Source organism: Mustela erminea, chromosome 17 (genome assembly GCF_009829155.1).
Source record: "Mustela erminea isolate mMusErm1 chromosome 17, mMusErm1.Pri, whole genome shotgun sequence".
Lineage (NCBI taxonomy): Eukaryota > Metazoa > Chordata > Mammalia > Carnivora > Mustelidae > Mustela > Mustela erminea.
Window position 1 is genome coordinate 1,605,905 of NC_045630.1, and position 24,646 is coordinate 1,630,550.

At 40.0% G+C, this 24,646-nt stretch overlaps 1 protein-coding gene across 9 annotated transcripts in view; it reads right to left on the reverse strand.

The window, feature by feature from the left end:
* Positions 1-383: 383 nt before the first annotated feature.
* The window catches only part of CCDC181 (coiled-coil domain containing 181), a 54,574-nt gene continuing 30,311 nt past the window's right edge, over positions 384-24,646 (reverse strand). For 5 of the 9 annotated variants that reach the window (XM_032317928.1, XM_032317930.1, XM_032317931.1 and 2 more), the window contains 4 exons: positions 13,708-13,854; positions 12,058-12,129; positions 2,263-2,417; positions 384-571 (listed from right to left, as the gene is read on the reverse strand). In XM_032317928.1, coding sequence (XP_032173819.1) covers positions 412-571; positions 2,263-2,417; positions 12,058-12,129; positions 13,708-13,854 — 534 coding nt within the window. In that variant the 3' untranslated portion in view covers positions 384-411. The remainder of the gene's footprint in view (positions 572-2,262; positions 2,418-12,057; positions 12,130-13,707; positions 13,855-24,646) is intronic. The other 4 variants (XM_032317932.1, XM_032317934.1, XM_032317933.1 and 1 more) reach the window with 4 other exon arrangements.

A 24,646-nucleotide genomic window follows, 5' to 3' on the forward strand; every position in this document is an offset into this window, starting at 1 on the left:
TACTGTGATCTCTTTTTTAATAATAGAAAGATCTCTTTTTTAATAATAGAAACTAAGAACAGAAATCTGTTCTTTTTTTAAACAATAATAGAAACTAAGACTAGAAATCTGTTCCTTTCTTGGGTTCTTTCAGGCTAGAAATGCTAAAATAATTTAGAAGTGAAGGAATCTAGAGCTCATTTATTCAATTTTTTGCATGGACTACGAGATGGTATAACATAATACAACACTGCGAGAGAAAAAATTTATTTTGTTTAGTGTTTAAAAAAAAAAAAGAAATTCACTGTCAGTAATGCCAAAAGATAAAAAGGATTTCTATTATTTAGAGTATGACCAAAGCATAGGCCATAAGAAATGATATCTAAAATTTTGAGAATAGCAGCTTCCAAATGAAGTGTTTAATAGATACTCTCAGTTATAATGATCAGTAAAACGAAATGCTTTGGCTTCTGACATATACAGGTGGTTCTGTAGTTGTTTAGAATGCTTTGCTTCCAGTCGGAGCTGTCTAGTTCTTTCTCTGACAGCTTGTTGCTCTGCTAGTTTTTCAATCCGTTTCCTTCGCAGCCATCTGTAGAAAGAGATATGATCAGATCTGGTGAGTATCAACGTGAATACTCTTTACATAAAGCTATTGCTGTAGACTATTAAAGGAAGTTGAATTTCTTTACATTGAAATGCTGCAGTCACAAAAAAATTATTAAAGTACTAATGAAAATTTCAGGTTTATCCCATGGACTCACATAAGAAAACATAGTCACATTTGTAATCAAATACTTAAAACTAAGTTTGTCTTAAAAATGAGATTGCCAACTAAAAAAACTGAATTTTGAGTAATGGATACAATATTTTACATGTGCTATAGGCCCTATTCTTTTTTAAAATACGATTTTCTAAGCAAACAAGTATTTGATAGATTCCGACTAACATATTTTTTGCAACTAACTGTATTCCCAAACATGACTCAATTAGGTTAAGAATCCCAGCATGCAGAAATGTTGCCTTCCTCTTGTTGGTAGGGACACTACCAACAATGCTTTTTAGTGCATAAAACAGTTCTTCCTTAAAATGGAAACATAAGCCTAAGCATAAAAAAATCCAAAAAAAGTGAAGGAAGAATCCACATTCAAACAAATTTAAATTTATAAACCTTGCTTAGGTAAAATAACTCAAGTAACTGAACACACACATAAGAAAGCGCATGCAGTGCATCTGTGTATGTATCCATTGTTTTCAGAAAAGACCCGAAACAACTAAGCATGTCAGAAGAGAAGAGACTTAAGCATCATAAGCCGATGTTGTGGCCCTGAACTGGACATGATTTGAGTAGACTGACCCTAGTCACTGAGAGGTCTGTTGGGAAAGTATCATTATGGTACTAGATGAGATTATTAATAAAAATAAGCAGATTACAGAACAGTATACAATATCTCAATTTACATTTCAACACTACAATGTATAGAGAACTATGTAAAAGATATGGACTAAGGTACTGACAGTGATTTCTAGGTGAAGAAAATGTGACTTTATCCCCAGCCATTTCCACAATGCACACTCATTGCTTCTCTTATAATATTTATATGTTTTTTTTAAAGGAAGAAAGAAGTAAAGAAACAAAGAAAGAAAAAACTAGAAAAGAAAGAAAGGAACTTAAAGCAACTGGGTTGAATATTCTCTACCTCTCCCAAGGACTGCTGGCAAAATTACGAAGCCAGGTCTGTTTCCTCACAATTAGCCAGGTAAGAGAAAGTCTCAACCAGGTAACTGAAAAGATCAGGTCTGCCTTAAATTACCAGTGTCTGCCCAAATCTCTCTTTCAGTTTGGTCAATACAGATCTTCCTTCTCAGCCTAACTTTCTTTATAGACGAATATTTCTTGGGAAATGAGACTCTCTATTCAGTTTTTCTGAGAAGTATGTAGGAGTAGCTGTACGCTATCTTTGGCCCATTTCTCTAAAAAATAAACAAAATAACTAACAAATAAATGGCAGGCTATCAAAGGTTATCACACTGGTAAAATATAAAATAATGTTGTTATTGAAAATATCTTGAAGAAAGAAAGAATGGCATATAGATATTATGCAAATTATGGAGCAAAAGAATTTTCTCACACAGTTTTGAAAGTGTGGATTTAAAATTGATCAGATATGTAATATCAGATTGTGGGATTTTTTTTTTGTGGGATTTATTTTCAACCTTTATTGACTACCAAGGTCTCTGCAAAGACTGTGAGGGAGGGAAGTTTGCCGGCCTGTGACTTACTGCTTGAAGGCCCGCTCACGGCCCTCTGTTCCTTGAAGGAAGAATAAGCATTCCTCTTGCTTTCGTAGTTCTTCTGTCTTTCTTTCTTTCAACTGCTCTTCATGCTTTTTCTTAAGCCATAATCGAAAAGCTTGCTGTGGATCTCTGTTTTCCTGCTGATTACAAAAACAAGCTTTGTTTAAATAAACCAAAATTACTTTTTGAGGCCCTGCCCATAGGACCCTACAAGGATACATGTTCCACTCATCAATTTTTCACTCCGTGCACTCCTAGTAGCCAAACAAAACAGATCGCCCTTGAATCAGCAGCACTGACGGAACTCTGCCAGAAAATCCAACACTGAATTCACTGCCATTTGTCATCTTTCAAAACTTATTGAGGCAATCAATAAATGAAGAAGGTTTTTGCAATGATTTGCAAACTTTTCAACGAGCAGCTCTTTGAAAAAAAAATTTTTTACAGTGGCACAAAAAAATAAAACAGGGTTGAAGAAAGATTGGGACAGATTATATGAATTGAGTCGAGGTCTTTGTAATGATTCCTGAAGAAGTTCCCTGGGTTGCAGTCTGACAACTTATGATCCAATACTCTGTTATTCATCCTTTCTCTTAAATTCTATCCTTGTTTTTTATTTATTTATTTGAGAAAGAGAGAGATCACAAATAGGCAGAGAGGTAGGCAGAGAGAGAGAGGAGGATGTAGGCTCCCCACTGAGCAGAGAGCCTGACACGGGCCTCGATCCCAGGACCCTGAGATCATGACCCAAGCCGAAGGCAGAGGCTCAACCCACTGAGCCACCCAGGCACCCTCTACCCTTGTTTTTAACTTCTAAGAGCATCTAAAAGTTAAGATGCCAAACCCCTCTCCAAATTATAACTATTCTCATGGAAGGTGGCCATAAGGATTTGCAGCCATAAAAATTTTCTCGTAACAGCCATGATGATTTTGTCATAAGTCAAAGCTAGTGGGAGTAGCTTATTTTATGGTTCCTCAAACATCATGATGGATACTTATCTTCAGGGAATTTTCAAAAGTTAAAAGAGCTCTTATTTGGGAGAATAAAGAGAGCAAAAGGACAGATTTGGGGCTAGGGGAAAGCATGCCTCATTAGTTGGATGGCTGGCCAAAACAGAAAGGGAAGTATGCATTCATTTAATACTTTTCCGAAAATGACAGAGAGGACCATTTCCTATATCTTGCATTTTCCTTTTTTTTTTTTTTAAAGATTTTATTTATTTGAGAGAGAGAGACAGAGACAGAGATAGCAAGTGAGAAAGAGAGAGAGCATGATGGGGGAGGAGCGGGAGAAGCAGGCTCCCAGTGGGGCTCGATCCCAGAACCCTGGGATCATGACCTGAGCCAAAGGCATATGCTTAGCTGACTGAGCCACCCAGGTGCCCCTGTACTTTCCTTTATCTATTACTCACATTGCCAAGTATGTTCCAGTTTAATTTATATAATTTACGTAATCTACGATCTTTGATGTACAATGCTGAAGCCTGTGAAGATAACCCATTGCTGAATACCTAGAAGTCTGGGAATGGCCAGAGATGACCAAAAAGTGTTCATTCTGGAATGATAGATTGAAAGAGGCAAGGATTCAGGGGTGAACAGGGTTGCCTGGATCTCTGTTTCTTTACTGATTCAGCAGATATTTACATTTACAGAGTATCTACTACAGAGTATCTATAGGCACGTAGATTGCATCAGTGGGGGGAAAAAAACCAAGTTTCTCTCTCTCATATATTCTGTGATTGCACTGTCCAGTACAGTGACCAACAGAGTGACCACTAGCCACATGTAGCTATTTAAACGAAGTTAAAAATTCAGTACCTCGGTTACATTAGCTACATTTCATGTGCTTAAGTGCTTAAGAGCCACACTGTGGCTAGTGACTACTTCATTGGACAGTGCAGATATAGAGCATCTCCATCATCCCGGAAAGTTGTACTGGGCAGTATTATTCTAGATGAGGAGAAAGGTGGTAGGCAGACAGAAAGTGAGGGAGTACGTTATCGGATATCTGGAGATTGAGTATTTCAAGCAGTGGTCACAGTAATACGCAAAGAAGGAGTACTTAACTGGCTATCATCCCAGGACTCAGCACAGAAGGAATAGACCCCCAAAAAAGCCCATCTCCCATTCTTTCCCTAGAAGAGGCCCATCTGCATACTTGAAAAACTACTGCTTGAGGGTCAGGCTTCTAATTTAGAGTGCATCTAAAGGCTTCATCTTCCCCAAGGACCAAGAAAGGTGTTGACCCTCTGCTGCTGTCTCCCTGTCACCTGCTCCAAGTAGCCAGGATCTCCTATGAAGGACATTTACAAACATCGGTTGCACCCAAACTTACACGGCAGCACCTAAGGAACAAGTTCCTAGGTCACCTGGTTCCAACAGCCACTGGAACCTCCATTCATGAGTCCCACAAGATGGTAGCAATCAAATGAGATCTTCACGGGCACAGAAATACCCACCTGCAGATCTACATCTGGACCCAGGGCAGACAGAACAGGAAAAAAACACCCATCTCCCAGTTTCTTGTTGGAAGGGGCTTAACCACATACCTTCCCAGCTGTGCCAGAGGGTCTGGCTTCCATATAGCCTGCAAAAATACACTCCTTCACAAAGATGTCCAGCAGAATTGAGAAGAAATAAGAGCTTTTCAGATAAACAAAAGCCAAAAGTATTATCACCACTCAACTGGCCTTATGAGAAATATTGTAATGATAGAAAAGGATGCTAAATTAGTAGCAAAAAGTATATGAAAGTATAAAACTCACTGGCAAAAATAAATACAAAGTTAATATCAGAACACCTGAATGTAATGGTGGTAGGTAGATCACTCATAACTCTGGCATGAAGGTTACAACTACAACAGACTGTTACAAGTACAAGGTCTCATTGCAGTCAGAAAGCAAACACTTGCAGTAGATACACCAAAGGTAAAGAGCAAGAATCAAAGCGTAACTACAGAAAACCATCACAAAGGGGAAAAATGAGAGTGGAATGAGGGGACAAAGTAACTACAAAACAACAAGACAACATTTAACAAAGTATTTCCACACCGATCAATGACTACTGTAACACAAATGGCCTAGAGCTGAATGGATAGAAAGCAAGTCCCAATTACATGCTGCCCAAAGAGACTAAATTCCACTCTGGGACACTCAGAAACTGAAATCAAAGAGGTGGAAAAAGATATTCCATATAAATGGAAGCTAAAAAAGAACAGGGGTAACTATGCTTATATCAGACAAAATAAACTTAAATTAAGCCAAAACAGAAACTTGCATGGTATTGCCATAAAAAACAGATGCATAGATTAATAGAATAGGAGAGCTCAGAAATAACCTCATGTGTACATGGTAAAATAATTTTTAATAAAGTTACCCCAAAAATGGGAAAAGGATAGTCTCTTCAATTAATGGATCTGGGAAAACTGGATTACCACATGCAAAAGAATGAAAATGGACCTCTACCATACACGCTACAAAAAAACAATTCAAAATAGATTAAAGACTTGAGTGTAACCTGAATGACTCCTAAAAGGAAACATTAGAATAAACTCTTTGATATTGTTCTTAGAAATAATTTTTTTGGATTTGCTAGCAAAAGCAACATAAACAAAAATAAGTAAAAGACAAATGAAAGGTTCTGCTTAGCAAAGGAAACTTTCAACGAGATGAAAAGACAACCTATGGAATGGGAGAAAATATGTGTAAACCACATATCCAAGAAGGCAACATGAAAAGATCATCAGTATCACTAATTATCAAGGAAATGCAAATCAAAATGACCATGAGCTACTGTTAAGATAGGTATTATCAAAAAAGAGCGAGGAAGGAAGGAAAGAAGGTAGGCAGGCAGGGAGGGAGGAGAGTAGGACAAAGGAGAAGGGATGGAGGGAAGGAAGGAAGCTGAACTCCTAGAAAGAGACAGTAAGAGTAGTGGTTACCAGGGCCTGAGGAGTGGGAGAAAGAGGGAGAGGTTGGTAAAAAGGGTACAAACTTGCTGTTTTAAGATAAAAAATGTCTGAGGATCTAATGTTTAACATGGTGACTATAGATGATAATACCGTATTATATAATTGAAATTTGCCAAGAGAGTAGAACTTAATCTTTCTACCAAAAGAAAAAAAGGAGTAAATATGTGAGGTGATGGACATGTTAATCAATTTAATGGGGAGAGTCCTTTCACTATGTGTATGTGTATCAAATTACCATGTTGTACACGTCAAATATCTTACAATTTTTCAATTACACCTCAATAAAGCTAAAAAAGAAAAAGACTTAGATCACACATACAAAAATGTAAACTTAAACAAAACAACCTAAATTCTATGAATGGGCTTAACAGTAAACAGGATGCAGCAGAAAAAAGTACCAATGCCCAAAGGCAGATCAACAGAAATTATGCAAACTGAACAAAGAAAAATAATTTTAACTATTTAATTTTAATTTTAACAAAACCTTAATAACATGTGAAATAATAGCAAGTCTTCTGATGTATGTGAAATTGGGCTTCCAGAATAAAAAGAGCAAGAAAATGGAGCAAAAAAAAAAAAAAAAAGGAAAATTGTAAAAATAATGGCAAAAATTTCCCAAATTTGGTACAAACATCAACCTACAGATCTGAAAAGATCAGGAAAGCCCAAGTTAGGGGAATTCGAAGAAAAGCATATGATATATTATTCATATAACAGACCATTGAAATCCAAAGACAGAAAAACTTTATAGCAGCCACAGAAAAAAAGGATGTTACGTACAAGAAAGCAATAATAAGAATTACAGCTGACTTTTTTTTTTTTTTAAGATTTTATCCATTTATTTGACAGACAGAGATCACAAGTAGGCAGAGAGGCAGAGAGAGAGGAGGAAGCAGGCTTCCCGCTGAGCAGAGAGCCTGATGTGGGGCTCAATCCCAGGACCCTGGGATCATGACTAGAGCTGAAGGCAGAGGCCTTAACCCACTGAGCCACCCAGGCACCACTATAGCTGACTTTCTAACCAGGAATGATGGGTGTCAGAAAATCACTGACACTAAAACACCATCTTTAAACTGCTGAAAGAAAAAAAACTGTCAGCTCCAAATTCCATATCCACTAAAAATAAATCCTTCAAAAAATATACTTCTGGGGGCACCTGGGTGGCACCTGGGATCAAGGCCCCGCATCATCATCATCATCATCGGGCTTTCTGCTCAGCTGGGAGCCTGCTTCCACCTCTCTCTCTGCCTGCTTGTGATCTCTGTCAAATAAATGAATAAAATCTTTAGATCTTATTGCAGGGCTCAATCCGAGGACCCTGGGATCATGACCTGAGCCGAAAGTAGAGGCTTCACCCACTGAGACACCCAGGTGCCCCTGAATGAAATCTTAAAAAATATATATATATATACACACACACACACACACACACACACACACACACATATACATATATACTTCTGATACATTCAGGGGATAAATATTATAATCCCTAGAGCAGTGATTTAAAAAATAATTCAATGAGGCATAGATTTTAAATAAGAAAATAAAAAGAAATATTTTTAAAATACTTGATTAATCCATAAGAAGACAGAAAAAGTTGAGTAATGGAACTAAAAGGAAATGGAACAAATATAAAATCAAGTGGTAAACTTAAAACCTACCATATCAATAATCACAATTAAATACAGATTCTGGATTGGGAAGATACAACTATGTGCGAACAGTAAGTCTTTAGAGATGGATAAACAAGTTATAAAAGGGATACGAGGATGCAGATGTTAGTATAAGAAAGCTGATGTTTGAATAACATCAAAGTAGACTTCAGGATAATGTGAAAATGTCATTCACCAGTGAGACAGAGAGTCCTAAATGTATATACATAATATTTTAAAACAGATGAAGCCAGGGGCACCTGGGTGGCTCAGTGGGTTAAGCCGCTGCCTTCAGCTCAGGTCATGATATCGGGGTCCTGGGATCGAGTCCCGCATCCCGCTCTCTGCTCAGCAGGGGGCCTACTTCCTTCTCTCTCTCTCTCTCTCTCTCTCTCTCTCGCTCTCTGTCTGCCTCTCTGCCTACTGTGATCTGTCAAATAAATAAAATCTTAAAAATAAATAAATAAATAAATAAAAATAAAACAGATGAAGCAAAAAAAAAAAAAAAGAAAGAAAGAAAAAAGACCCATACATGGTGATAGTTAGAAGGTTTTAACCCCAATTTCCCAGTAATTCATAGACCATATAGGGGAAAACAGCAAGGACACAAAAGATTTAAGCTGCGCTATCAAGCGACTCTACCACACTGACATTAATAAAACAGTAAATCGAAAGCAGAATACAAAGCGTATGGCGGTGTCCATGTAGAGCTCAGCTAGATAAACGGACAAATACGCAAACACGTGTGCTTATGCCGGTCTATCCAGGTAGCGCGCGCGTGCGTGTCCACACACACACACACACACACACACACAGCCGCCTCACCGACCAGGAGAAGCAGAGCTCGCAACAAAGATGAAAGACATTCCTAACTGTCCCCTAAAATGGCAGTAAAAATTCAGTCACCTAAAAAGTGGTTCTAATGCCGTGTAAAATGAGTCGTTCCGGGCTGTGTATATTCCCAAGACAGGCCCTAGAAACGGACACTGGCAGGACCCAGACGCACGACGTCCCACAGAATAACCCGCGAAGCACCTCATCCCAACGCGCTCAGGAGCCCAGCCGCCAGCTGCCCGATCCCACGTTGCTCAGCTTCCGCGGCAGACAAGAGTCACAGAAGTTCCTCAGAAGACTATTTATTTTTTATGTAATTTCTCATTAGGGTTAATTTTTGAGACAGACTTCAAATAAAGCAAAAATAGGAAATAAAAACTCCAAGGGGCCATGTAGAACCATCTAACCACCTTCTAGCCGGAAGTGTTTTGGGACAGACTCCGCGGGTGCGGTCCGCGTCTTCACACCACACAACTCCCAGTGTTCGCTCTAGTCCCCAAGCCGAAGACGACACCACGCACCACCACAGCACACACCACCACACCACACGGAGGCGCACGTCTGTTTCACAAGGACCCGACGAAGTGCTGCGCGGGCCGGACGCCCGAGGCCCGCAGCCGCAGCCACCACCGGAACCTCCGCGGCGCTCCCAGCCGAGCTCCTCGCGTCACGGGGACACACGCTCTGCCCACGCGACAGCAGTGCTGCCCGCTGCCCCCTCGCAAGCCCGAACTCCCCGCCTCCCTCAAAACCCTTCTGACTTACTCCTTGTCATTCCCCTTCCAGGACACAAAACCTCCCGAACACCCCTTCTCCCAGGCTCTCTGGCTTGAGCCGCCTCCTACCCAAACCCCGGCTCTTCCCCGCACCGCGCCTGTCCTCGCCCTGACGGGCTCCGCGCTTGCCGCACCGCGGACGCGCACACGCACGCGCACGCGCAGGAGGGGACCCCCGCGCAGTCTCCACCCCCCCACGCCCCGGCGCTGCTCCAGCCTCGCGCAGTCGACACCCGGGCGACCTGGCCGCGCGACTGCAGCGACCTGTGGTGGGCGGCTCAGTGTCCCCTCCACCCTCGTCCCAAGCAATAGAACTACACGGAGAAGCTCGCGGATCCTTATTTTCTGGTCGTCCGGGCCGCTCTCCACGCCCCCGCCACATCCCACAAAGCACGTGTCTTCCACGTCCCTAATCCCCGCGTTCTGCACACGAGGCGGCAAACACATCTCTCCAGTCAGTTCTCCTCGTCTTCCCCCGGCACCCGCAGGCGCCTCAGACTGCACGTGAAGACCCGACAGGGCCATCGCGTGCACCAGCCTCTGCCGGCCGGTGAGCGCCGCCACCACCCGCCAAGGGGCCGGGGAGAGAACCCGCTGTGTCCTCCCCGGGCCTCACACGCCTGAGCCGCGAGGAACCCTCCCATGCCGACGGCAGGACGCGCCTGAATCCGCTCCGGTCCGGCCTCCCGCTCCGCGCCTGTCACAGACTCAGCCAGGTCACGGGCGCCGTCACCTCACGCACGACCCTGTCTGCCTTCCGGCCGCTCTCCCCGCGCCCACTCGCGCCGTCCACCCGCTCTGCCGCGGCAGCGTCACTGGCGCCGCACTGCTGGCTCGGGACGGCCATGGCGGCTTCCCGCGGGAGCTCCTGGTTCCCGCGTGCCGCCCCGGGCCCGCTCCCACCTCCCCGGGCAGCCTCCGTCTCGGTCTCGGGCGTCCTTACGGCTTCTCCCGACCTGAAACGAGCTCCCCTCGGTCCTGCCCCCGCTTCCCCTCCGTTCACCAGCCCAGAACAAGCTTCCCGGAGTGACCCGGACGCCCGCTGTCCCCCGAGAGCTGTCACCGCCGCTGTCGGCTCGGCGCGCCCGTCCCTGCCCCATCACCAAGTTCTCTTCCGCGCGTTCCCTCCGGCCCGCACCGGCCGGGCCCCCGCAACAAGGCGCCGCGCGGCTCGCTCCGTCCGTCCGCGCACGAGCACCTGCCGCGGAGCCCGCGACGCCCGGGACCGACTCCTACCCCGGCGCTTCCTTAGTTCTAACGACGTTTCTCCGGCACCTCGGCCGCCGACGCAGTCGTTTGAGAACCTTCTATCCGGAGCCTCCGCCCGGTTTTCTGTCAGAAAGTTCCAAAGGTTCGCTTTAATAATAAACTAAGAGTAACAGTAACGATTCGGACACCTTTAAAACATCCTCACCAGCTTTCAGTGGAAATTGCATTAAATATAAATTTAGAGGAACTCAAGTCTTCGGAGTATTTAGTCAATCCATGCAGGAGTATCGTATTTGTTTCCATTTGCCAAAGAACTCCTACATTTATAATAGTTATCTCACCCACCCAGAAATACCATATTTGTTTTCATTTACCAAAGTCATCTTTTTTGTCCTTTGCAAAGCGGTACTGTACTCTCCACAGAGATCAGACATGTTCTTGTTCAGCTCCAAGTATTTTACATATTCCTGTATTCCTTCTCTTTATATTTCTCTACGAGTTTTTGCTATAGGAAGACTATTAATTTCTCATGTTTATAACGTAAATATGCACTCTGTGAATCCTTATACCTCGCTTTTCACCTTAGTAAGCTGGCTAGAACTCTCAGAACGAAGCTATTTAACACGGAGTGGAGACTTACTTGTTTCTAACTTCAATAGGTTTACCTACTAAAATACCTACAGTATTTCCTAAGATACTACTTATACTGTACTAATATTTTATTAGGAATTTTTTAAATGAATTGTACTAAAAAGAAATACTGTTCTCTTTTAAGATAACCATATATTCTTTTTATCTACCTATTGATGTGATGGATTTTATTAATGGGTTTGTTATTACTTATCCATAATTTCCTTCCTAAAATAAGCCCTACTTGGTTATAGTATATTGTTATCTGACAACAGTTGCAAATTTCTCAACGTTTTCTCTCTTAGTTTATGGCTTTTGTGTCTTGCCTCAAAAAGTATCACCCATCCCAAGATTTTAAAAGCTAAAGACTTCTATAAATGGCATCGTAGGCAACATAAAAAATATACTGTCCGTTTAGGAAAATGTATTTATGACATATATAACAAAGAATTGTAATCTCTAATATACAATGCAAGAAGAAAAATAAAACCAAGAAAAAAGAAAAGGCTACAACAGGAAATTCGCAGAATATTCACATGTCCACATAAACTCATGTGTATTACTAATCCGAAGAAAAATTAAGATAAATCATGTACAGTGTTAGTCGGGATGTGGTAAATATCCACTCTTACTTACTGTTGAAGGGACTGGAAATTGGCACACATTTTGGGAGGTTAATTTTTGCACATTTAACCAAAAATTTCACCTGAACGTCCAGCAAGTCATCAACTCCACTCTTAAGAAACTCTCCTGCAAAACCAACGTGTTCACTACAGCACTGTTAATGAGCAGAACAATACCTGAACTGCACTAAATATCCACAGTTGAAGATTTAATAAATTAAGGTATCTCTGAACAGAATACTATGCAGCTATTTGGGTCTTTTTTAAAAAAGATTTTATTTCTTTATGTATTTATTGAGAGCGAGCGAGCATGTAAGGGGGGGAGCAGAGGGAGAGGGAGAGAGAGAATCTCAATCCCACTACCCACTCACGACCCTGAGATCATGACCCTGAGCCCATGTTCAAAATCAGGAGTGAGACACTTAATCGATGGAGCCACCCAGGCACCTCATACTTTGCAGCTAGTTGAAAAGAAATATCTAAATGTAATGATGTAGAAATATATCTATGATGAATTAAGTGGGGAAAAAAGCAAAGCACATAATAGATTTTTGACATGTGAAATTATAAATATAAATAAGACTTGGAACACTTGCACCACACTGCAAAAAGTGGTTGTCACTGGGAGATGAGCCTGGATAGGGCATAATATTAAATTTTGTTTTTTCTTTATATGCTTTTTAGAAAAGATGGTAGGGATATGGATTATTTTTTTGTTTTCTCCTTGGTTTTCTGTCTCACAATTTTAAAAATTAAGTAATTGTGCATCTTTGCTAGCTTTTTATTTTTTTAAGATTTTATTTATTTGACAAAGAGACAGAGAGAGGGGGAACACAAGCAGCGGGAGAGGGAGAGGGAGAAGCAGACTCCCCACTGAGCAGGGAGCTGGATCCCAGGACTCTGGGATCATGCCTGAGCTAAAGGCAGCCGCTTAGTGACTGAGCCACAGGCACTTCTCTTTGTTAGTTTTCATGTAAGATTAGCATATATCTATTCTTTTTAAAAAGAATTTTTTTAGTAGAGCTGACATAGTGTTACATTAGTTTCAGGTGTAGAACCGTGATTCACCATCTCTGAGCTCACCATGAGTGTAGCCACCATCTATCTCTGTACAACACTACTGTAATACCACTGACTATATTCCCTGCACTGTGCCTTCTATTCCCATGATTTATTCATTCCGTAACAGGAAGCCTGCACCTCCCACTCCCCTTCACTGATTTTACCCAACCCTCTACTCTCCCACCCTTCTGGCAACCATCACTTCGTCCTCTGTATTTATAGATGTAATTTTCTTTTTTGTTTATTCATTTGTTTTGTTTTTTCAGATTTTATGTATGACTGAAACCATACGGTATCTCTCTTTTCTCCATCTGTCTATATGTCTGTTCTTAAGACCATTCTGTAGGGTTTGTGGGTGTGTGCGTGTGTGTGTGTGTTATCTTTGTCTTATTTTGAGTATCAAAGTTATACTATCCTGAAAAACATATTGATAGTTTTCCATTTTCTGTGCTATAAAAGTGTGAATAAAATAGTAATCATTTGACTTTCACGAGACTTCTTAGAATTTAATTGTAAAGTCATCTCTATGGCATATCTTTTGCAAGAGTTGTTCTTGGACCACTTTTTCTACTTTTTCTGTAGGTTCCTATTCTGATATTCGCATTCCCTTCTGTAAATAAATTCAACTTTCATATCTGTATACTTATTTTTCATAGAGAAGTTTCACTTACTCTACTATTCATGTTTTCGATTTGTTTTGCTCGCTGAATTCTCCTCATTTCTAGAACCTGCTCTCTTTTCTTTTGCAACCATGCTTTAAATACCATGTCATTCTCTTTTTTCTTTTCTTTTTCTTCTTCTATTTTTCGTTGTTCTTCCTGGTGGAAAGAATATCAAAAGACATTCATGAAAGGTGAATAAAATTATATATGAGTTATCAGAATAAAAAGATATATTTTGAGATCTGAAATTAGCATTCTCTGCTCCTAAAACTTTCCATCTAAAAATTGGGCTTCTCTAAAAAAAAATAGGGGGGACTCTAATTTGCTTAGGAATAAAATGAAGATGGCACCGGATACATTAAACTGTAGGGGTAAATTCTACAACTACATAGAGGTACAATACATGCATGCTGTTGAGGAACTCCTGGAATCTCACCTTCACTTCCTAATTTACAGGAATTTCAATTGCGTCTTCAATTGCAGTCATGCAAAAGGAAAAAAAAAAAAGCCACCACACTCTAGAAGTACCATATGCTTCCATAAATGTTTGAAATGTTTTTTGTTATTGTTAAATTTGTTAATTGTGATAAATGGCACCGTGGTTATGAAAGAAAATGCTACAATCATTTAGAAATATATATAAAAATGTAGAAGTGAGCAAGGATGTGCTGCCTAGGGCTTACTTTAAAAATACATCAGCCAAGAAGCAGAGGGGATGGAGCATATATGCCAAAATCTCAATGACTTTTAAATCTGGGTGATGGGGACATAGGGATTAACTGTACCTTTATATGTGTTTGAATTTTTTAATTATAATGTTTTAAGGTATTTTTCAACTGGTGTATATTTACAAAATAACTTTTTTGCTATCAGAAAAATATTTAGATAGTTAACTACAGAACAAAATGAATTTTTATATGAATTATTCAACTAATGTTATAAAAGGGGGTTTCTTGAAGAGAGGTACATAAATCAGTTATATAGAGCTATAAAATAGTTACTAGAAGCAAAGCAGCATGCCATAGTGGAAATCGTACTAAATTTAAAGTGAGGAAATCTGAGATACAATCATACTACCATCATATTATGTCAACTTGGGCAAACCACCTATCTCAGGATTCTCATCTATGAAATGGAGTGATATTAATGAGCTCTTAAGTACTTCTCAATACCAAAATTTTATCACTTAAATAACTGAATTATACATAAATCCAATTATCTTCAAATGATGGAATTCAGAGTTCTTTCCTTACATTTTTGACAACATAGCAAGTCTTTCTAATGCCTTCTAACTGAACAAAATGTAAGAAAGAATAGAAAAATTCTACCCAATTAACAGCATAGAATGTCTTTTAAGATACCTATATACTCTGATGATCATCTCCTTTTTTTTTTTTTTAAGATTTATTTATTTATTTGACAGAGAGAAATCACAAGTAGACAGAGAGGCAGCCAGAGAGAGAGAGAGAGGGAAGCAGGCTCCCTGCTGAGCAGAGAGCCCGATGCGGGACTCGATCCCAGGACCCTGAGATCATGACCTGAGCCGAAAGCAGCGGCTTAATCCACTGAGCCACCCAGGCGCCCCAATCATCTCCTTTTTTTTAAAAAATGTATATACATATATGAATAAAAATGAGGATTTCTATTTTAAAAACCTATATACTATTTCCTAAGCCCTAAAAAAACATATAAAATGTGAATTTATCAAAGTTAAATTTTACATTTATTTGTACATTTCTTTTTATAAAAAGGACCTTGGATACTGTAAAAAGTGAAATAAAATCAATTCACTTAAGTCAAGGCATTTTAAAATGGAGCCAGTGGCTGTTAGGATGTGGGCCTTATTTCAAGTCCCCACTTGGTATAATCACCAACTTTTGAGCAAAGCCAAACTACCAACATAATAAGGATTCTACCAGTACTTACAATGTGCTACAGTAACAGACTGTTTTTTAGTGACAGCCTTAGTAACTGATTATGTGTAGCCAAGATTAGTTTTCTGCTGTCAACACCAAACAAAATTCTTTGTAAATAATGTATACAAGCATTCCTTTTTGCCTTTAAAACTCTTGACTTTTTGTTCCCTAGTGGATACAAATTGAGTTAGTGTGCTTTCCAAGATGCACCAAATCATTGCTCCCCAAATGGCATTTCTGAGAACTCAAATGAATGCATTTGCTTTATTTCAGTTCAACCTCTTTTCTCATTGACAGTACTTTGTATAAATATAGACAGTATGGTATGATGATTATATTTCTGAGAAACATTAAACGTATCACACAGAATTATCAGCCGAAGTGTAGACAATGCAGTTGCCAACAGGAACAATGAAACGATGCACTTAGAATGCGTAGAGGATAGCAGCCCAACCCAGCAAATATTTTGTTGGGCATAAACAAGGAAAGCCGTCCCCTGAAACCAACTAAGAAATATTTAAAAGCCTTAGCATTTACACACAGTCTTGAGCGAGTATATAAATAATAAAAACGATGCCTTGAACAAGTACATAAGCAAAGGGAAATTCAGTTCTGAGGATCCTGATAGGAGAAAATGCATCCCAGCACCAAGAGTAAGAGTACACCCAGCAGGGGCGCCTGGGTGGCTCAGAGGGTTAAGCCTCTGCCTTCGGCTCAGGTCATGATCTCAGGCTCCTGGGATCGAGCCCCGCATCGGGCTCTCTATTCAGCAGGGAGCCTGCTTCCCCCTGTCTCTCTGCCTGCCTCTCTGCCTACTTGTGATGTCTGTCTGTCAAATAAATAAATAAATAAATATTAAAAAAAAAAAAAAAAGAGTACACCCAACAGAGAGAATAAAAATAAAACTATTTATGAGTCCTGGCAGTTAAAGATTATTTAGTTCATTAGTGAAAAGACACTGAAATTATATACAGCCACTCAGATAACATCTATAGAAATATGCAAATACACTCATACATGTATGTGGGTATATAGCAACCTTATATAGTTCAGTCATTCTCAAATATTAGTTTGAATTATCACAAGTTCTGCATTAGCAGACCCCTTGAAGAACTGTTATATGCCTCAAGCAAGTAAACTGAATCTGCCTGTTTTAGTCCAAATAGTAGTGACCAAGTAAGTTAACTTCCAGTGTACATTTTTCAGATTCCTGCCTGAGTGTTCTGTAGCCTACATACTCCTACTAACTTTGTTTTTCACCTTTTTCTGGTAATATGGATTCCTTATTTACATGCCAGATATTTCCCTGATAATCCCTAAATAATTCCTACACCATTTCTTAATAGATGCCAAGAAAACAGATTTTGACTCCAACTTTCCTATAAACAGGTTGAGTGATTTTGGTGAAGTTAATTAAACTTCTAAACTATAGTTGTCTTATCTGTAAAAGGACCTTTAAGGACTCTTCTAATTGTAAAATTCTATTTACCTGTGATTCTACTAAGGTTTGGCATTTACAGTCATTTTGTAGTTCAGCTTAATATCATTAGTTATCCAGTAAAACAGGGAATTGGGGCACTGATTTAAGTAATTTAGAGAAAATTTACTAACATATTTAGTACCTGGAATTTTCATTAATAAAATGGAATTTCATTTAAGAGCTACAAAAAAAAGATTCAAAATGAAGTATGCATTGCTAAGAAAGTCACTCAAAATAGAATTGAAAGGACACTGAAGTAGGAAAAGCAGGTCTCCTGGTTCAATGCTCAGAACAAAGGGAACTTTTGATTCTTGTCAATTGCATCCCAAACTCCTTCCTTCTACTCTGGACTGAAATAGAGATAATATAACTACCTAGTAGCTAAACAGCCAACTGTGTATTAAATTGCCAGTTTACACTATCTTTCAGAACAAATTTTCGTGACGTTCAGTCTTTATGAGCCTGCACTCCCTGCTGACAAGTCAAAGCACTTTTCATTTTCATTGGCTCTGTTTCCGGGGTTGCGATCCCCAACACTCAATAAGTGCTCTGTTTGTCTCACAGCCTCTTCTTGACCAACATTACTTGGCATAGTTGGTAGGATCCAAAGTGCCTGAACTCTGTCTCTGATGCTGCCATAGATTTGAGGAAGGTACCAAGAGTCCCTTGCAGTCTGACGTAGCCTTGGTGGCTTCAACTCACAATCATAAATCCTCTTGGTCCTGAACCCGCACGTGGTCAAGGCTCAGGCCTTTACTTGGGTGTCCCCCGTTGCTAGCTTCCATCCTCACTCATTTTTGCAGGGAGGATCTATCTTCACTCATTTCAACTGGAATATTTGGGTTTCAGGTTCTTGATAAGTACTCAATTATGGGAAATCCTCCTGCGAAGGAGTTTCTAATAATTAGCCCCCTGCTGTAACCTTATGTTAAGGAATATGGCCCTTCTTGCTGTGAACTTTTGCCCCATTGGATCAAATTACCCAGAATAATTTAAAATTTCATTGGCCAAAATGGGCACTTTGGATATCCTAAAATTAGTTTACTTGCATGCACAACTGGAAAAGGGTTACAAAGGCAATCAAATGGGATGCCTACACTTCAGTTGGTAACCAGGAGTTTTTAAACATATTCAAGATTCTAAAAATCTTCTCTTTACAAAATGCCATTCCTCAAATGACTGAAGCAAACAAACAAGTTTACAAAGACCCACCCTCTGTCTCAGGCACATTGTGTTCCCTTCCTCCTCCTCCTCTGTCTCTGGGCTTTGCAACAGCCATCCTGCACCAAGGTCCTGCCTTTGGAGCCATCTTCCTTTCCCTCTGCACCATCTTCATTTCCTCTGTACCCTCCTCCCCTTCCTCATTCCAGTCTTCTTGCCAGGATTCTGGGGACGCTCTGAAACAATCTTCACGGCACACAAATAAAGATCCTCAGTAAAAAACTCTGGTCATCATAGCAGTTAACCTAGTCCATCTGCAGGAACACAATTAAGATTCAACGATTCTTTTGAGTTTTGTACCTGAATCATGGCATGAATTTTAAGATGACACTATAAGGTTTCTGTCTCTCTCTATCCATATGTCACATGTATCTACATATGCACGTTACAGTGATATACTTTCTCCCTCTGACAGCATTGCCAAGTTACTTTATAAAAGAGCTCCATTTAATTGACCTTTTAAAGACAATGAAGTGCTTACAAAAATGAAGTATTCCAAAAATTCCAAGAAATACAAAAAACACTAATCCAAATATTTTTCAAGTTCACATGATCTGAAACAGTCTCGATAAATAAATGCTAGTTTAGTAGAGAACAAACTGATGGCTGGGTGGGGGGTGCAGGGGGTGTGTGGATTAAACAGGTGAAGGAATTAAGGACTGCACTTGTGAGCACAGGCTGTTGCATGAAAGTGTTGAATCAATGTATTGGACACCTGAAACTAATATTATATGGTAGGTTAACTAAATGGAATTCAAATAAAAGCCTTAGTAAGGGCGCCGGGTGGTGTAGTCAGTTAAGCATTGGGCTCTTGGTTTCAGCTCAGGTCATGATCTCCAGGTCTGGGACGGACCCCCACAGTGGGCTCTGCGTTCACTGCAGGGTCTGCTTGAGGATTCTCTCTCTACCTCTCCCTCTGCCCCTCCCCCATTCTCACTCTCTCTCTCAAATAAATCTTTAAAAAAAAAACAGCTTTATAAAAAGGGGAACATGGGTGGCTCAGTCAGTCGAGGGTCCAACCCCTGATTTTGGCTCAGGTCATGATCTCAGGGTCATGAGATTTCAAGCCCGAGTGTGGAGCCTGCTTAAAATTCTCTCTCAAACTCCCTCTCCCTATGCCCCTCCCTCTGCACACGTGTGTACTCTTTCTCCCTCTTAAAACAAAAAATTAAGTAAAAGAATTTAAAATAAAAATAAATAAATGTTAGTTTAAGCTTGCTAATTTAATAAAAACAAGAATGTCTTCAGAGTTATGAGCATTAGATATAATGGAGATACACAATTTTTTTCTACCTGGGTTTACTTAATCATAACATCTCAGGCTATTCTTTCAAAACCTATCAATAAAAGAAATAATTTAAGATGATGATTAGCAATTTAATGTTCTAATTCAAGTATAACAGCTAAATGAAAGCAATTTAAATAAATTTAAATGAGATTATGTTAAACCAGATAACAGATATTCGCTGCCCATTTAGATTATTTCCAAATAATACAACATATTGAGATATTGATTGCTAAACCTAAGTTTATTTAGTTTTGGCTTTTAAATTTTTTACAGAGAGACCAAAATATGTAATATTTAGGCCTATTTAATAAACAAACTTTTGCCAAAAAAAATTAAAATAACTATGAGGGGGGAATATATTTCTAGAAATTATGAAATGATGAAACATATTTATAAATTTTCCAGTCCACAATTGTTTATTTCTTAGGTTTTACTAGGAATTAAGAATTCTAAGGGTTGGGGCACCTGGGTGGCTCAAGCATTAAGTGTCTGCCTTCAGCTCAAGTCATGATCCCAAAATCCTGGGATCAAGCCCCGCAGCCAGCTCCCTGCTCAGTGGGAAGCCTGCATCTCCCTTTCCCACTCCCCCTGCTTGTGTTCCCTCTCTCACTGTGTCTCTCTGTGTCAAATAAATAAATAAAATCTTAAAAAAAAAAAGAATTCTAAGGGTTAAAAATTCTAATTAGTATTTATGAAAATAAAATTACTAAAATTCAACAAGGAAGAAAATGACTGTGAAAAGCAGGCAAGGAAAGTAGGGTGTGTGTTTTTAGTAAAAGAAGGTATGGGAAATGGAAATGCATTTTGTTGAGGGAAATGAAAGTGATTTTGTCCTAAAGCTAGTTATTTCAGAAAGAGAAACAGCAACAGACAAACTAAAATAGGCACAGAGGTTTATAGGAAAGAAATCTTGGAAAAGGAATTTTATGTGCGATCAAGCTGGCTAAGACTAAAATCAATTTATTTAAAGTTCCATTTCAAAATGAAAGAAATATGAGGGGCACCTGGGTGGCTCAGTGGGTTGAGGCCTCTGCCTTCGGCTCAGATCGTGATCTCAGGGTCCTGGGATTGAGTCCCACATCAGGCTCTCTGCTGGGTGGGGAACCTGCTTCCCCCTCTCTCTCTGCTGCCTCTATGCCTACTTGTGATTTCTGTCTGCCAAATAAATAAATAAAATCTTTTTAAAAAACGAAAGAAATATGAAAAGTACACTAGTTCAAAATTTTGGTTTTCTCTGTTAAAAGGACAAAATTTTCTCAAATTGTTGGCCTGTTCTTCATAACAGATTGTACAAAAAGTTTCTTTACTTCTAATGTAGTCTGCTTAGGAAACAGATTCTGTTTTGTCTTTATCAAATCTTTGATTACTTGGGAAAGCTGAGTCTTCTCTGAGAAGAACAGCTAAGGTTTTTGTAGTTTGTATGATCTTCTGTATTTGTCCTGAAGATTATTTTGGTTAAATGGATTATTAAATATGGTTTTATAATTCTCTGTGATCCTATTGGGTTAAGTGTCCAAACCTTTTGACATTTTTAATAAACTCCCCAAAGTCAACTTCTAAAACGAGGTCTTCTTGATCTGGAAAATTCCATAGAACCTAATAGGCTTACTTGATATGTTAAATCACATGGAAAGCATTGTCAAATAAGAAATAATACTATACTTTCTTCCTATAACATCTGTATAGGTATGCATTGTTCTAAATATTGTGTGAAATCCACAGAAATCTGAGTATTTCCTGATAATAATGTGATCAGTCACCATTTTAAAATGTGTCACAAAAATAAGCAACTCGCATTGCAAACTCCACTGTCACACTCGTCATACTCAGCATCTATCTTCCAGTATATTAACCTTCTATGAAACCCTCTTGCTGTCTTCCCCAAATGTCATTATTGCATATTATCATTCTCTAAACCCTGCTACTCTGTTACCCTTACCTTCTGATGACAGGGACATCTTCCCTTACCATCTAGGCTCATTGATTTATAGCAGTTGGATTTTGTCCATCTGCTACCAACTCAAGAATGCAACTATGTTTTGTAATGGTTTGTATGTTTTCTCACCGAGCAGAAGCCTTCCCTAGTCATAGAGCTACGGCCCCAGCTCTATGGTAAATATTATTGGAGAAAATAACTCCAAACTGGGGAATACCCTCCGAACTTCACAATGACTGAGGGAGCCATTTCACAGGACAAACATTACAGGCCATCTGCCACAGCCAGTCAGTATCACAACACTTTCATTGCATATACCAATCCCCAATACTCTGGCACTGTAGGACAAACACAAATGGAATAAGCATCCAATTGACAAAACTTGCTAAATATTTATTTTTAAAAAACATTTTTTTAAGATTTTATTTACTTATTTGAGAGAGAGAGAGCATGAGGGGAGAAGGTCAGAGGGAGAAGCCGACTCCCCATGGAGCTGGGAGCCCAATGCGGGACTCAATCCTGGGACTCTGGGATTATGACCTGAGCTGAAGGCATTTGCTTAACCAAGACGCCCATAATTTACTAATCTTTCGATCTGCTTTGGTCTATAGCCCTTCCCTTGGTATTATTTAACCTAAGATCCACTCCATTTAGTAAACACTACTTGTCTTCCTTGGAAATCATTACCAGAACAACTCTCAGGATGACCAAGGGACGTATGAACCTGCCCTACCAAAAGGAAATGTCCTAATCTATCGCGAAGACCTTATCAAGGTCCTTGGAAACAATACCAGCCTCATAGAGCAATCCTTCCCTAGCACACTCATAGGAGATAAAGATCTTTAATTTCATAATCTTGCACCTGGAGATTTGTTTCCTGGAAATGTCACCTTCACAAGGATGCCCTCTAGCCTGACTGGAAAGGGCCATATCAGGTATTGTTAACTAACCCCTGTGCTGTTAAATTTAAAGGCACTGACCTGTGGATTAACAGTTCTCATTAAAAAAAAAAAAAAAAAAAAAAAAGGGGGCATCTTCACCTGACTGGACATCCCACTGAAGATCTGGACAAAAGCACTTGGTACCTGAAGTAGAGAGACAGCTTTCCTCAGTCATGACCGAGCTTGTATAAACTCACCAAAGACTCCTACTAATGCTTAATGTCCACGAAATATTTGGAATAATTCTTGTAGTAGGCATTTTAGCACTCTTGTTAATCCTATTTCTACCCAGGGATTTTGACTACTTGAGTCTGTTCAATTGTTTTCAAAACATTAAATACTTTCTGATCCTGCTTATTATTACCCAAATTAGAGGAACTAAATGGTAGACAAATGCCATAATTCAAATAACCCAAGCCATAGCATGTTTTATCTGGTAACCTTTCTGGCTGAATATCTTTCTCAGCCCACTATGGAAGACCAGGAGACTCTTGGTCATCTCATTTATAATTTCACCCTTCTCCCTAATTTCACTATACACCAGATTGCCCCCTGTGATCTCACCTATCAAGTTAAAATAGTTTTTACCTCCCAGAAAAGGAAATCCCCTTTGCTTCACTTGAACCACCCAAAATACCAGGGAAAAATATTTCTATTTGTCCAACAATTTATCAAGAGCTATAAGCCTCCTATATTTGACTCTTGCAGACATGCCAAAGCACAAATAAAAAGTGTAAATGTTCTCCAATAGGCCTTTCTAGCCGCAACACCACGCTTGCAAAAGGTTCTTTCAGTTAATACCTGAAACACATCCTCTTTCTGTCTGCTCAAATAAAACAGACCTCTGCTTTCTCCTGCGATGCCCTCTGTACCAAAAAATGAGTCCATAAATAACCAGACCTAAGCAGAGACACTTTGCACTCCTACAGGACACATTTTTGTCTGCACTTACAAGGGAGAATCTTGGCATCTGACTGCCTATACAGCTGAAGAAAGGCAGGACAGTGTCTCCTGGGCTATCTAACTTCCCCTTTTTCTGTCCTTAACTCGATAACTAAAGGAGACCACACAGGAACTAAGCATAGAGCTAAAAGAAGTCTTTCCCCTAAAAGAACTGAAAGAAAATGGCCATCCTGACCCATCCTAAACCCCTCTGAACATAAAGATAATAGCTGTGGACTTTCTCAAGGCTGTGGTCTCCCATGAGAGATAAACCTTAGCGAGGGGCCCAGTTTGGGAGGATCTTCAGTTGCTGGCCGGAGTGAGGACACAATCAGAAACCTTTCTTGGACCATCAGCAGAATTGCCAAGTCCACTCCCTGAGCCGTTAGAGCCAAAGGAAGTCCTTGGAGACTCTACCTCATGTTGTCCCCTGTAAGACCACAGCATTAGCTTATTTGCTTGAGACTTCTTGCTGTGCATGGGTAAGAACTTCCCATCAGTAGAATTGGAAACTGCTAAGATTTTTAAGCTTGCTGAATCTCTAATCCCATCCTCTAAAACCTCTGGTTAGATTTCAGACTCTCGGATATCTTTAGTTGACTCCTGACCAGAATGCGACCATTTTAAGATTGAGGCTACAAATTATCTTACTTCTCATTGCTTTAATTTGTTCTATATTCATTATTACCACACTGTCAGTGCTGTTCATGGCCACTGTGCCAAAGTCTGTCAGAACTCAGAGGGTGTTCGTTCAAAGACTCAAAACCATTCATCAGGTCTACCCTTTAAGTGAAAAGAAAAGAGAACCTAAGTTCTAAAGCTTATTTCCTCAAATCTCCCCGTTACTCAAATGTAGCTGTAAGACTTTCAGCGAGCACGCTTACCGGACATATCGTGTATCAGCCACTGTGAGACTCTGGCCTCCAGGAGACATGATGGGGCCAAATGGCAGGTTGCCAACCGCTTGGACCATGAACGGGGACTGCATGATCATAAAAATTTGTCACTGGTGCTTTCTTACCAGAGAGATCTTGATGAGAAGGGGGAAATGTGAAAGAAGATTCAAAATGAAGCAAGCGTTGCTAAGAGAGCCGCTCCCAACAGAGCTGAAAGAACAGAGAGGAGCGCAGGGGTGGCTCAGTGGGTGAAGCCTCTGCCTTGGCTCAGGTCATGATCCCAGGGTCCTGGGATCGAGTCCCGCATCGGGCTCTCTGCTCCTCGGGG